Here is a 14,087-nt window from a genome sequence, read left to right on the forward strand (position 1 = left end):
ACTACAGGGACCCTGAATACCCTGTACCCAGTTTCCTTACTGTTAATATCTTACATCAGTGTGGTACATTAGTTAACAATGAATCAATATTGATACAAAGTTATCATGAAAGTTCCTACTTTATACAGATATCCTTAGTTTTTACCTAATTCTGTATCATTTTTACCCCAAATTTTGCGTTTTATAGTTGAGTATAGTGTATTACTTTAGCTGGAAAGAAACTCAGACAATAGTCTTAAAATGTGAAATATTGTTGAATATTCATGACTATTGCTACTTAAATGTAAGACATAAGCACATTTTTATTACTTAACAAAATTTTTGTTTTATTTGTCTGACTTCTTTCACTTTTAGCTTACGAGGAAATATTTCAGTAAAAGCAGTTAAGAAAGAAGTAGAAAAGAAACTCCGATGTCTTCTTGCTGATTTACCGCTGCCCCCTGAGCTACCAGGAGGAGATGATCTCTCAAAGAGTCCAGAGGAAAAGAAAACAGCAACACAATTACATAGTAAAAGGAGGCCTAAGTATGTGCTTGCTTTCTACCTGCTCTTAAATTGACCAGCATTGATTCTGGGTCATCAGAAGTTCATAAAACACTAAATTAAGGTTTAAAATGAAAAATGTACTTATTCTTTCAACTTAAATATATGAATTCTATTACAGTTTTGAAAAAATTCATAATTGCTTGCATTCCTATTCACAATGACTAATAAAACCAAATTTAATTTTCCTTCGTAATTTGTAATGTATTAATTTCCGGGGGTATTGTATTTGTTTAAGATACTTTCTGAGATACTTTCTGTTATTAAGAGATTGAAATAACACAGAAATACTGAAATTGGGCAGAGTAGAAGTCAGCATTTAGTGAGCCCAAATAAAATTAGTAATGGGCAAGCTGCTACCTTTGCTTTTAGCTCCATTTTTTCCCATAAACAGATATATTCTTTGTTTTGCAAGAGATGGAGTAGAAGGTGGTTTGAAATTTGTATCCTAAATTAGCTTCCAGTAAGTGCCTAGAGAGACCTTTTTCTCTTAAAACCTGTTAATCAGTTAAAAGCGGGCAACACTGGTGCCTTTTTTTTTTTTTTTTCTAAACTTCCTAACCAAGAGACAGTGAAGACTTTAAGTTAGATCTGATTTTAGAATTGCAGTTGAGGTAGTGCGTAGTGTGTGTGTTTGAGGTCATTTTCTAAACTGGCCAGGCACACTGGCTCATGCCTGTAATCCCAGCACTTTGGGAGGCCGAGATGGGAGAATCACTTGAGTCCAGGAGTTTGATACCAGCCTGAGCAACATAGGGAAACCCCATCTCTACAAAAAAAGAAAGAAAGAAAAAAGCCTGGTATAGTGGTGCATGCCTGTGGTCCCAGCTACTCAGGAGGCTAAGGCAGGGGTATCACCAGAGCCAAAGAGGTCAGAGCTGTAATGAGCTATGATCGTGTGCTACGGTACTCCAGCCTGGGCGACAAAGCAAGACCCTGTTTCAAAAAAAAAAAAAAAAGCCAAAAAATACTCTCTTCTTGAGCACTGTAATTTTATTCTTTTACGTGAATTTCTGTGATTTACTATAATATTAAAATACTACAAAATTATGTATCTTTTTGAAGAATGTTAAAATTTTTGTCCTACCTATCCGTCTGTATCTGCTTAAATGTGGATTCATGAGAGTTGGTTATATTAATACCTTTTGTACTCTCTTAGACTGAAAAATCTTTTTTTTTGATGTTTTTCATATGATTTCATCCAGCCATAAGTCTAAATTTGTCAATAAGTTTTATAGTTAGATTTTTGTTAACATTCTTTATCAAACTCTTGTTTTTTAAAAGTAGATTATGTATATTGTTAATGGATGAAAAATAAAACTCCCTGGAGATTGGTTAGAGAATTTTAACTCTTACTAGTGTTGGTTTCATCTACTCATTGAAAAATTACATTTTATTTTTGAAAACCCTTCATACAAGCTCTACTACTTTTTTTCCTCAGGTTAAATACTTGTCTACAGAAGAAGAGTCAGTATATAGAAGTGATACCTCAATTTTTATGATAACTTACAGTACCAAATCAGTGTTACTTGTTTTGGATAGATGATGATAACTACTGCAAGAGTAGGGAAGAATAAAGAATATACAATTGGGTGGCGAGTACATATTAAGTTATTAGACAGTTTATTCAATTTGCTTGATTGTATATGAAAACTTTAGAACTATATTTGATAGAATATGTGGGCCTCGCTATGGTGAAATCAAAGAAAAAGATATTGACTGGGGAAAACGCTGCGTGGATAAATTTGATATCATCGGAATTATTGGAGAAGGTACTTACGGACAAGTTTACAAAGCCAGGGATAAAGACACTGGTAAGAATGCCAAGTTCTGGGGATCTTTTGGGCCTACGGGATGTACTTAGTTTGTGTTTCTCTTCTAATGTGTAGCTTTGGAAATTTTCCAAAAAAATTCAAATTTATTGTGCTTTTGTTTCATCTTGTTTTTAATTTTATTCTATATATGCATTTTGTAAGATATGAGTACATGTAAGTGAGTCTGTATATGTGTATATTTTAATAAGTGTTCCTTTAGTATTTGTGATATACTGTATGGTAGGATTTAGTTTTTCTTTCCTCTTTTATGGTGAGTAATTCTTACACTGTTATTAGTCAGAGGGAAAGGTATCTTAACCTGAACTAATCTTACTAGTAAATTTTTTTTTGTCATAAGCCTTACACAACACTTTCATTTAGCCTTCAATTTTTTTCCTGCAGTAACTATCCTTGGAGGTCAATTTTAGCAGCTTAATCTTTCATAACATAATCAGGAACTCAGAGAAAGTTTTAAAAGGCTTCACAGGAGAAGCAAAAAGTAGCTGTGTCAGAAGCTATGTATTTTACTTAATAATGCATAGAGCTAGTATTTTATCTTTCTTTATTCATAACTGCTTATTGAAATAAACCAATAGACTGGGCATGGTTGCTCATGCCTATAATCCCAGCACTTTGGGAGGCTGAGGCAGGGAGATCACCTAAGGCCAGGAGTTCAAGACCAGCCTGGCCAACATGAAGAAACCCTGTCTCTACCAAAGACACAAAAGTTACCTGGGCATAGTGTCACATGCCTGTAAACCCAGCTACTCGGGAGGCTGAGGCTGGAACCCAGGGAGTGGAGATTGTAGTGAACTGAGATCGTGCCACTGCACTCCAGCCTGAACGACAGAGCGAGACTCCACCTCAGAAAATAATAAAATAAAATAAAAACACACAAATTAGCCGGGTGTGGTGGCGGGCACCTATAATCCCAGCTACTTGGGAGGCTCAGGCAGGAGAATTGCTTGAACCCTGGAGGTGGAGGTTGCAGCGAGCCGAGATTGCGCCACTGTACTCCAGTCTGGGCAACAGAACGAGACTCTGTCTCAAAGAAAGAAACCAATAGATTAAAACAGCACAGCTATTTGAGGCCATATAGTATATGGGAGATGACTTTATGGTTAGAAACTACTGAGGGCAATTACTTCATAGAGTAATAATTGGTATTTATAATGATGTGTTATCAAAAACATTAAATTACAACTTTTAAAACTGTTAAGTAAGACCAGGACTCATACACAATATAGAAGGCATTCCATTAAAATTAATTGAATAAGTTGTAATGATTAAAAGAATACACCTCCTTCTTTTAGAAAATTTGTAAGAACATTTTTTTCTCCAAAGAAGTGGAATGAATAAACCTTTATTATAGTGAATTTTTTCTTATAATAGACTTTGTGTATGTGTGTATATTTCATTTTCTATTTGGACCATTTCTGATACAAAGCTGACTCATACCTAAATTACGTGACTATTTAGTGTAGTGGGGAAGAACGTATATTTTTGAGGCAAGTAACTGGATTTTGAATTCCAGTTTTACTACTAGGTAACTGGCCAGGTTTGGGCAAGTAATATGTCTGAGCATATTTTTTTCACTGATAGAGTTTTTCTCTATTCAGAGAAATTTTATGCATACATAAGCATATGGGCTATATTTGTCTTTCGCTTGTTCACTTAAAAAAAAAAAAAATGACAGTGTGATATACCCAGTCTTCAGCATCATCTTTTTTGAGGCGGAGTCTTGCATCATCGCCCAGGCTGAAGTGCAGTGGTGTGATCTCGGCTCACTGCAGCCTCCACCTCCCAGGTTCAAGTGATTCTCCTGCCTCAGCGACCCAAGTTGCTGAGGTTACAGGCGCCCAGCTAATTTTTTGTGTTTTTAGTAGAGTTGGGGTTTCACTATGTTGGCCAGGTTGGTCTTGAACTCCTGACCTCATGATCTGTCGTCCTTGGCCTCCCAAAGTGCTGGGATTACAGAAGTGAGCTACCGCGTCCGGCCTAGCATCTTTCTGTTTTCTTTTTATTTTTTCCCAAGTGAATGTAAAAGCATCTTTCTTTTTTCACTGAATATATAAATGGGGAGCATAATATATTTGGACTTAGCTCATTTTTAATAGTTGTGTAGTATTCCCTGGTTTATATAAATATTGCATAATTTGTTTAATGATAGACTTAATTTTTTGAACTATAAATATTATTTGGTATATTGGAAACAAACATATTTTGTGGGTTGTATTTTTGAGAAGTAAGAACAGAATTAAGGCCGGGCGCGGTGGCTCAAGCCTGTAATCCCAGCACTTTGGGAGGCCGAGACGGGTGGATCACGAGGTCAGGAGATCGAGACCATCCTGGCTAACACTGTGAAACCCTGTCTCTACTAAAAAAAATACAAAAAACTAGCCGGGCAAGGTGGCGGGCGCCTGTAGTCCTAGCTACTCAGGAGGCTGAGGCAGGAGAATGGCGTAAACCCGGGAGGTGGAGCTTGCAGTGAGCTGAGATCCGGCCACTGCACTCCAGCCTGGGCGATAGAGCGAGACTCCGTCTCAAAAAAAAAAAAAAAAGAACAGAATTAAATTAAAATACATTTAAAGTTAAGAAAAATGTCATCTGCTTGTAACCTGATTTTATTAAATTCCTTAATAGGAGAAATGGTAGCCTTAAAAAAAGTACGTCTGGATAATGAAAAGGAAGGCTTTCCAATTACAGCAATTCGAGAAATTAAAATTCTCCGGCAGCTTACCCATCAGAGTATTATCAATATGAAGGAAATAGTGACTGATAAAGAAGATGCTTTGGATTTCAAGAAGGACAAAGGTATGTGCGCATATTTAAATAACTAATTCTTTGTATTCATGATTAATATTGCTAACTTGCAAATTTTATTTATAGATTTGACTATCTGAGTAATTAGATACTATTGCTCTAATGTGAAACGATATTTTTAAGTTTGGTAGAGTTGAAGAATTGATTGATTTACTTTAGTGGTTTTTGAGTAAACTTTGTAAAGGATATTTGCCAATATTACACGTAAAGTATTCACTAGTAATATGTGTTTTTTTTGACATCAGTGTATAGTTTTTAGAGTTCATTTTTTAGTAGTTGAAAAACCAGTTCGTAGTAGTAGTATTTTTACTCTACATTTTAATGTTACAAATGCCTTAACATACAAGGAAACTTTATGGTAGGCATATGTATTATTTCTGAAAGTGTGGAGGCAAAAATCATACTTGAAATTGCCTTTAATAATCTATAGTGGGGTATGTATATATGTATAGTTATTATTTAGCAGAGAAGCTGACAACAAATTAGCCTGCTTATTAAAGTAGTTATTATAGGGCATATGATGGGTGAAAGCAGTGCTCTACTGCTGGTATGTTTTACATCTTAGATTTTAGATTTAAATCTTTATAAAATCTTATATTAAATCTTATATTTAAGATGTAAATATAGGATCTTTATATAAATCTTATATTTAAATCTTCATGAGATTGCAGAACCAAAGTTTACTGACTATATTCTGAGGTTTGCAAACAGCAAAACTTTTTTTCAAACTAAATCTAACATAAAACAGACACAGTGTTGCACATCTATAAGCCAAACACTTTGTGAGTCCAGGGTGTGAGGCACACTTGAGCCCAGGAGTTCAAGACCAGCCTGGGCAACATAACGAGAGCCCATCTCTACAAAAAAAAAAATCAGAAAATTAACTCTGCATGGTGGTGCATGCCTGTGGTTCCATTTACTCAGGAGGCTGAGGCAGGAGGGTCTCGAGTGCAGGAGATGGAGGCTTCAGTGAACTGTGATTGCACCCTGCACTCCAATCTGGGCGACAGAGCAAGACCTTGTCTCTAAAAACGAAAAGAAAAAGATTAAAGTAGGAATATTCTGATTGAACATGGTACTTAGCCTTCTGTCTTCCCCAGCTACACACACACAGTCTCTCTCTCTCTCTCTCTCTCCTCTCTCTCTCTCTCTCTCTCTCTCTCTCTCTCTCTCTCACTCTTCTGGGGGACACAATTCAAAATGATTGATAAACTACATGGTAGTTATTTTGCATAAAGGAACTGTTTGAAAGTATAATATGGAGTTCAGAATCATCTTTTTAATTGATGTCACTTCTGTTACTTTTTGTGCCTAGTAAAGCTTGCATTTCTCAGCCTGACTTTTACCCTGGTTTGTCTTTTTAACTTTATTTTTCATTACTACTTATTGTGTGGTAGAAGGGGGGGTATTGGTGTGACTTGAATTAGAATATCTGGGTCTTGAGACTGAGTGCATTAGTGGTGTGGGCTTATTAGTAAGGCTTTTAGCTCTTTTGAGTCTGTTATCCCTTCATCCATAAAAGGGAAACATTATCTATCATGGTAAGAATTAAGACTTTTAAACGTGAAAGTATCGTGCAAGTGCTGTTTGTTTTGCATTAACCTCATGCTCTAGCTAAATTAGTATATTTGCTTTTCCTCCAGCATACCTGGGCCGTCCTGCTTTTTTGATCTGTGAGATCACCTCCCTGCCTGCTTCACCAATCCCATCTATGCCATTTTGATTGCCCACCAGGCTTCACAGACACACACATACTCACACACTCATTCACACATGCACGCGTGCACAATTTGAAAGGCTAATTTTTCACGCCTGAGGTCTCAGCCTGAATGTTGCTTTATTCATTAGTGAGGCCATTCCTTATCAGTCTTCCCACTTTCCACTATGTATAGACACAGACAATTTAAGATTTCATAGTAAGTGGGAATAATTATAATGGTTTGTTACTTGTTTCTGTACAGATAGATGGGAACCATACCTGTTTTCTTCACTGTTGTGCCTCCTACCTAGGTCAGTGGCTGGACTATAGAATGTGCTGAATGACTAATTGCTGAATGAATATATGAGCTCTATTTTTTTAAATAATCCTATTTATACTTTAATACTTAAACAGTACTATCTGTGAATATAGTAATAGTCTTCCTGGTATTACAATTATGGTCATAATTTATTTTCTTTATCAGGTTATAAATTCCCTGAGCCTTTTTTGCTTTGTTTTTAGTTTTATTTCTCCTCAGTGCCTAGCACTGCACTTCAGAAATCATAGATTTTCATGTTATTTGCACCCTTTATCTTTCTTCCTACCATAATCCTGTTTGTAATTCTCTGAGTCATGATAAATAAGAATGTGTTTTCCTGTGTGAGAAGTTACATGTAGGTACCTGGAATTAGTTAAATGCATTAGTGTATGTGAGAAGTTATAAAATTTAAAACATAATTCTTTCTTAAATGAATCTAATAATTTTGATGGGAACTATGATGAAGCAACATATTTTCTGAAAAGAGAACTAGATTTGAAGTCTAATCCTGACCACGCTAGCTGTATGACATTACACTAATTGTGATTGCCATGCTGTGTGGTATTAAACTAATTTTAATTGTCTAGTTAGAGCATAAAGACAGTTCAATAACACTGGTTAAATGTTACGGGCTAGTCTAAAATGAGTGTGTTGGAATGTATAAACATTAAAAAGTAAAAGTTTAGACTTAACAATGTAAATATGAAAATTAGAAACAATACAAAAATCAAGTAAAAATATTACCTTTTAAAAATATAAACATTTGCATTGTTAAAACTAACTAAGCTATTAGTTGTAAGAGAAACATCATAAATGCCCCGCGCAGTGAGTGGCTCATGCCTGTAATCCCAGCACTTGGGGAAAGCCGAGGTAGGGGGATCACTCGACTGAGGTCAGGAGTTGTTCAAGACCAGCCTGGCCAACATGGTGAAACCCATCTCAACTAAAAATACAAAAATTAGCCAGGCATGGTGGTGCATGCCTATAGTCCCAGCTACTCAGGAGGTTGAAGCAGGAGAATTGTTTGAACCCGGGAGGTGGAGGTTGCAGTGAGCCGAGATTGTACCATTGCACTCCAGCCTAAGCAACAGAGCAAGACTCTGTGTCTAAAAAAGAAAAAAAGGAAAACATCATAAATATATTTTCTTAAAACTTGGCTTTACTTAAAAATGAGAAAAAGTTAATCATGAAGGTTATTAATTTCAATTAATTATTGAAAGTAAAAAAAATTTTTTTTTGTTTTTTTTGTGACCCAAGTCTTGCTCTGTTGCCCAGGCTAGAGTGCAGTGGCATGGTCTCAGCTCATTGCAATCTCTGCCTCTCAGATTCAAGCTATTCTTGTGCCTCAGCCTTCCAAGTAGCCAGGATTACAGGTGTGTGTCACTACACTCATCTAATTTTTAATTTTTATGTTTTTAGTAGAGACGAGGTTTTGCTATGTTGGCCAGGCTGCTCTGGAACTCCTGACCTCAAGTGATCTGCCTGCCTCGGCCTCCCAAAGTGCTTGCATTACAGGCTTGAGCCCCCGTGCCCTGCCAAAAGTGAAATTTTATTTCATCTTAAAGAAGGAATTATTCTTAAGAAACTGAGGGTTAAGTGGTATCGCCGAGTCATGGGTATATTTTTGTGCAGAAACAGATGCTGAAGAAGCTTTTTCTTGTTTTTTTTTTTTTTTTTTTTTGTTGTCGTCATTTGTTTTGTTTTGTTTTTTCTTTGAGACAGGGTCTCATTCTGTCACCCAAGCTAGAGTGCGGTGGCATGCAATCAGGGCTCACTGCAGACTTGACCCCAGGCCATCCTCCTGCCTCAGCCTCCCAAGCAGCTGGGACCACAGGCGCATGACAGCATGCCTGGCTAATTTTTAAAAAAGTGATTTGTAGAGATGAGGCTTGTCGTGTTCCCCAGGACGGCCTCAAACTCCTGGGCTCAATTGATCCTCCTGCCTTGGCCTCCCTTAGTGCTGGCACTATAGGTGTGAGTTGTTACACCTGACCTGAAGAAACTTTTTCTAAACTAACTGGGGGAATGGACAGGGGATAAACTGATTCTGAAATGTCCTCCTAACTCTTTCATCTTCATGTAGTTTCATCTCTTTTAATCACTTTGAAGGGACCTTTGAACCTTTTTGTCTGATTTTTTAAATCTTTTATTGTTAGCAAGGTGGGGTTTTGGGATCAGAGAGCTTTTCTCATTCTTCTAGATACTCAGCTTCTTCATGTATGGAAGGAGAGTGGGATGCAGTTACTTACATTAGTTTTAGTATTTATGTTCATATTTCACTGTTCAAAAAGTCTTTGAACTGTTCAGAGTGTTTATATTGTAACAGATTGTGAATGGAGCTGCATTTGCTGAAAATAAAGAGAATTAATTTGCAATATAAGCTTTTCTTTGTTACTTTCTTCCTTTCACTGAGGATTATAAAGTTATAGAAGAATACTTTCTGAATGAGTAAAATAATATTTAGTTAAATATTAAACATTTTAGTGCTGTTTACAATTCTCTGGGTAGGCTGGGCATGGTGGCTCACACCTGTAATCCCAGCACTTTGGGAGGCTGAGGCGGGTGGATCACCTGAGGTCAGGAGTTCCAGACCAGCCTGGCCAAGAGGCTAGCTGGGTGTGGGGACACGTGCGTGTAATCCCAGCTACTACGGAGGCTGAGGCAGGAGAATCGCTTGAACCCGGGAGGCAGAGGTTGCAGTGAGCCAAGATCGTGCCACTGCATTCCAGCCTGGGCAACAGAGTGAGACTGTGTCTCACAAAAAAAAAAAAAAAAAAAATTCTCTTGATAGAGAAGACTTTTATGCTGTATAAAGTAAAAACTCAAGTCATTGATCTTTATTTCAAGATGTAAATATTTCAGTGTTCAGATTTTAAAAATTCGTCAACTGAAATGTACCAGTTTCTACTGATAAGACCTACATATTAACATTCTTCTTTCTTGGCCGGGCGCGGTGGCTCAAGCCTGTAATCCCAGCACTGTGGGAGGCCGAGACGGGCGGATCACGAGGTCAGGAGATCGAGACCATCCTGGCTATCCCGGTGAAACCCCGTCTCTACTAAAAAAATACAGAAAAACTAGCCGGGCGAGGTGGCGGGCGCCTGTAGTCCCAGCTACTCGGGAGGCTGAGGCAGGAGAATGGCGTAAACCCAGGAGGTGGAGCTTGCAGTGAGCCAAGATCCGGTCACTGCACTTCAGCCTGGGTGACAGAGCGAGACTCCGTCTCAAAAAAAAAAAAAACCATTCTTCTTTCTCTTCTTCTGCCCCACCCCCAAAAAGGTACCAACTCTGCTTAGTAACAGTACTACACAGAGGGGTAGAATCCTAAAACTATGAATCTGTGACCTTATACCTTAACTGTAAATTTCACATAAAACCTTCCTACTTAACAAAACAGTGTTTTGGTACTTAACATGGTATTCTGGACACCCAAACATCAGTATTATAATTACTATCCCCTAATTAATTTAGCTATAATACTTGGAATATTAGTGTTTTTATAATGAGGGAATTAGAGCACTCTACTGTGGAATTTTCCTAAAAATCAGGAGACAGTATTCTATAGTAAATGCTTATGGCAACATGTCACTGTTTGGTCCAGGGAAGAAGTCCTCACATGTCACTTCCTCTGTAGTCTCTGATTCACAAACAGTGTTAGGTGCTCCCATATACTTGAATTGCATGTCATACATAATTCTGTAATGGTACTTTTATATAACTTGTGTTTTTGCTTTGTTTTGTTTTTGTTTTGAGACGGAATCTCGCTCTGTCACCCAGGCTGGAGTGCAGTGGTATAATCTTGGCTTACTGCAACCTCTGCCTCCCGGGTTCAAGTGATTCTCCTGTCTCAGCCCCCCGAGTAGCTGGGATTACAGACGTCTACCACCACGCCCTGCTAATTTTTTTCTGTTTTTAGTAGAGACGGGGTTTCACCATGTTGGTCAGGCTGGTTTTGAACTATTAACCTCGCGTGATCCACCCACCTCGGCCTCCCAAAGTGCTAGGATTACAGGCGTGAACTACCGCGCCCAGCCATAACTTGTATTTTCATATAACTTGTCATGTTTTCATATCTTATTCTTACTGTATTTCTGAGAGCAGGGACTGAATTTTATTCTTTGTGTTCATTGTGTGCAGCCCACAGTTGATTATCATTAAATTTTGAGTGAATGAATGAATGAAATGGAGAGTTCGGAAGGTTCTATGAAATAGGTAGAATGTTAAAGGGTGCAGTTTGGATAGGTATAGTGGAGGGCATTCTAGTTATTAGTTGTCATGACTTGTTTTTACAAGACAATGGAAGACTGGCATATCCCCTAAAGAATACCTAGCTTCCGAATTATTTATCTTGTGTTTTTCTAGGCCTGAATTTATATTCCTGCAGTTTAGAACTGCTGATATCTCCTGAGGTTTGAGAAGAAAGCAACATTGATTTGTTCATTCTTTCTTACCACAAATGTTTATTGTGCTAGGTTCTAGATACATCTGGGCTGGCCAATGCAGTAGCCACTGGCCACATGTAGCTATTTAAGTTAATTAGTATTAAATAAAATCAAAAGTTTAGTTTCTTAACTGCACTGTTCATGTTCCAAGTGCTCTGTAGCTACATGTAGCTACAGACTACATTTTGGACAGTGAAGTTACAGAACATTTTCATTATCTTAGCATTGAATAATGCCCATCTGAATACTGGGGATATTAAACAAACAAAATCTGGTCCCTAACTCAACCTAGTCTCTGGAACCAGAAGAATCTGCAAACACTGCTAGAACTGAATCAAACTTATATATGAATGACAAACCTGTTTCTGCCTAGAGATTTTTCTTTATTGTTAGTTAATGTGTAATTGTTGGAATTTAAGTTGAAGGTGTTAAGTTTCAAAAGAAGTGAAAAAACTTAAGCAATAACTCACTGTGGAACATACCCAATAAGTCAGGGAGCTTTGCTAAGGAGTCTGTTCTTAGCAACTGTAAACTGTGTTATCTTTTTTTTCCCCTCCTAAAAAGAGAAATGAACTTGCAGGGTTTTTTAAATTGAAAATAAAATGTTCCTGTAACAGTGGGGCTTCCAGCAGCACATTTAAGGCAGGGTTGAAAGTCACTCATAAGTTACTTTTTTTTCTTTTATAGTGGGGGTTACCTATATTGTTTTATCCATTATGTTATGTAAAAGATAAAAGTTACAAAATAGTCTCCGTTCTACATTTTACTTTTATCTGGAATTTTATGTGAAATTTACAATTAAGATATAGGGTCAGGGATTCATAGTTTTAGGATTCTACCCTTCTGGTGTAGTACTGTTACTATGTAGACTTAGCACCTTTTTTGGGGTGGGGCAGAAGAGAAAGAAGACTGTTAATGTGTAGGTTTTGTTTGCTTGATTATAAAATAAATATTTGTCGTATATTTGAAAAACAAAGTATAAAGGAGAAAAGAAGTTGACCCAGATACTATCACTATCATCATTTTTCTATATTTTCCTCTAGTGTCTCTTTTCTCACATCTATGTGATTATTACCAAATGAAGGTTCTGCTGCTTTTATTGTCTTATTTAATAAAATGCTTTTGTAATGGCATAATGTCACTTGAGTGAAATGTAGCCTGAACTATATTTTATTCCTCCATTTTGTGTATTTAAGTTCCTTTGGACATTTCATTATAGTTCCTTCTATTGAAGCTTTATGCTTGGATATTCTAGCAGGTACCTGCCACTATTCATGTGCCTTTAGCTAAAGCAGAGGCTTCATGTGCTAGGAAAAGTCCTAATCAATTCTTAATTACTGGTTTGGTTAGGAATGAAGTATTGAGGATAAAAGTCTTACATAATGAGCAGCTGTTGCATCAATCCTAGCAGTCAGTGGGTCATAGATACTAGAACCAGATTTCCTTCCATTCTTAATGTCCTTATTGGTTAACTTTTTTTTTTTTTAACATTTGATTATTTCCTTAAATAGATCAATAAGAATTGAATTGATAGACCGAAGTTTTTAAATTCTGAAACTTCTTGACCAAGTTGTTTTCCAGAAAAAAGGTGCCAATTTATACTCCCAAATCCGGGGTACACTCTACAACCTAGAAGTAGAAGGGAACTGCCTCAACCTGATAAAGGACATCTTATGAAAAACAGGGGTATCTGCTTCTACCACTTGTATTCAGCATTGTCCTGGAGGTTCTTGCCAGGACAGTTAGTCAAGAAACTGAAATAAAAGGTGTCCAAATGGGAAAGGAAGAAGTAAAACTCTCTTTAGTTTGTGTGTGTGTATATTTGTGCATGAAAATATAGAAAATTCTATGGTCTCCACTAAAACAGTATACCCCAACCTTTTTGACACCAGGGAGTGGTTTCATGGAAGACCATTTTTTCCACAGGCTGTGGGGGAGGTGGGGATGGTTTTAGGGTGATTCAAGCATGTTACATTTATTGTGTACTTTATTATTATCATAATATATAATAAAATAATTAACAACTCACCATAATGTAGAATCAGTGGGAACCCTGAGCTTGTTTTCCTGCAACTAGATGGTCCCATCTCAGGGCGATGGGATACAGTGACAGATCATCAGGCATCAGATTCTTGTAAGTAGCGCGCAGCCTAGATCCCTCACACGCACAGTTCACCCTAGGGTTTGTGCTCCTCTGAGAATCTAATGCTGCTGCTGATCTGACAGGAGGCGGAGCTCAGGCAGTAATGTGAGCAGTGGGGACTAACTGTAAATACAGATGGAGGACCAGGCATGGTGGCTCACACCTGTAATCCCAGCACCTTAGGAGGCCGAGGCGGGGAGATCACTTGAGGTCAGGAGTTCCAGACCAGCCTGAATGGGGAAACTGCGTCTCTACTAAAAATACAAAACTTAGCTGGGCATGGTGGCTTGCACCTGTAATCCCA

General features: G+C 37.5%; 1 protein-coding gene across 3 annotated transcripts in view; it reads left to right on the forward strand.

Annotated features, from left to right (window-relative positions):
- Positions 1 to 14,087, forward strand: part of CDK13 (cyclin dependent kinase 13) — a 143,088-nt gene that overhangs the window by 42,282 nt on the left and 86,719 nt on the right. For all 3 annotated transcript variants that reach the window (XM_033193739.1, XM_033193738.1, XM_033193737.1), the window contains exons 3-5: positions 355 to 525; positions 2,218 to 2,357; positions 5,001 to 5,171. In XM_033193739.1, the coding sequence (XP_033049630.1) occupies positions 355 to 525; positions 2,218 to 2,357; positions 5,001 to 5,171 (482 nt within the window). The remainder of the gene's footprint in view (positions 1 to 354; positions 526 to 2,217; positions 2,358 to 5,000; positions 5,172 to 14,087) is intronic.

Source organism: Trachypithecus francoisi, unplaced genomic scaffold, assembly GCF_009764315.1.
Source record: "Trachypithecus francoisi isolate TF-2019V2 unplaced genomic scaffold, Tfra_2.0 Lachesis_group4, whole genome shotgun sequence".
NCBI lineage: Eukaryota > Metazoa > Chordata > Mammalia > Primates > Cercopithecidae > Trachypithecus > Trachypithecus francoisi.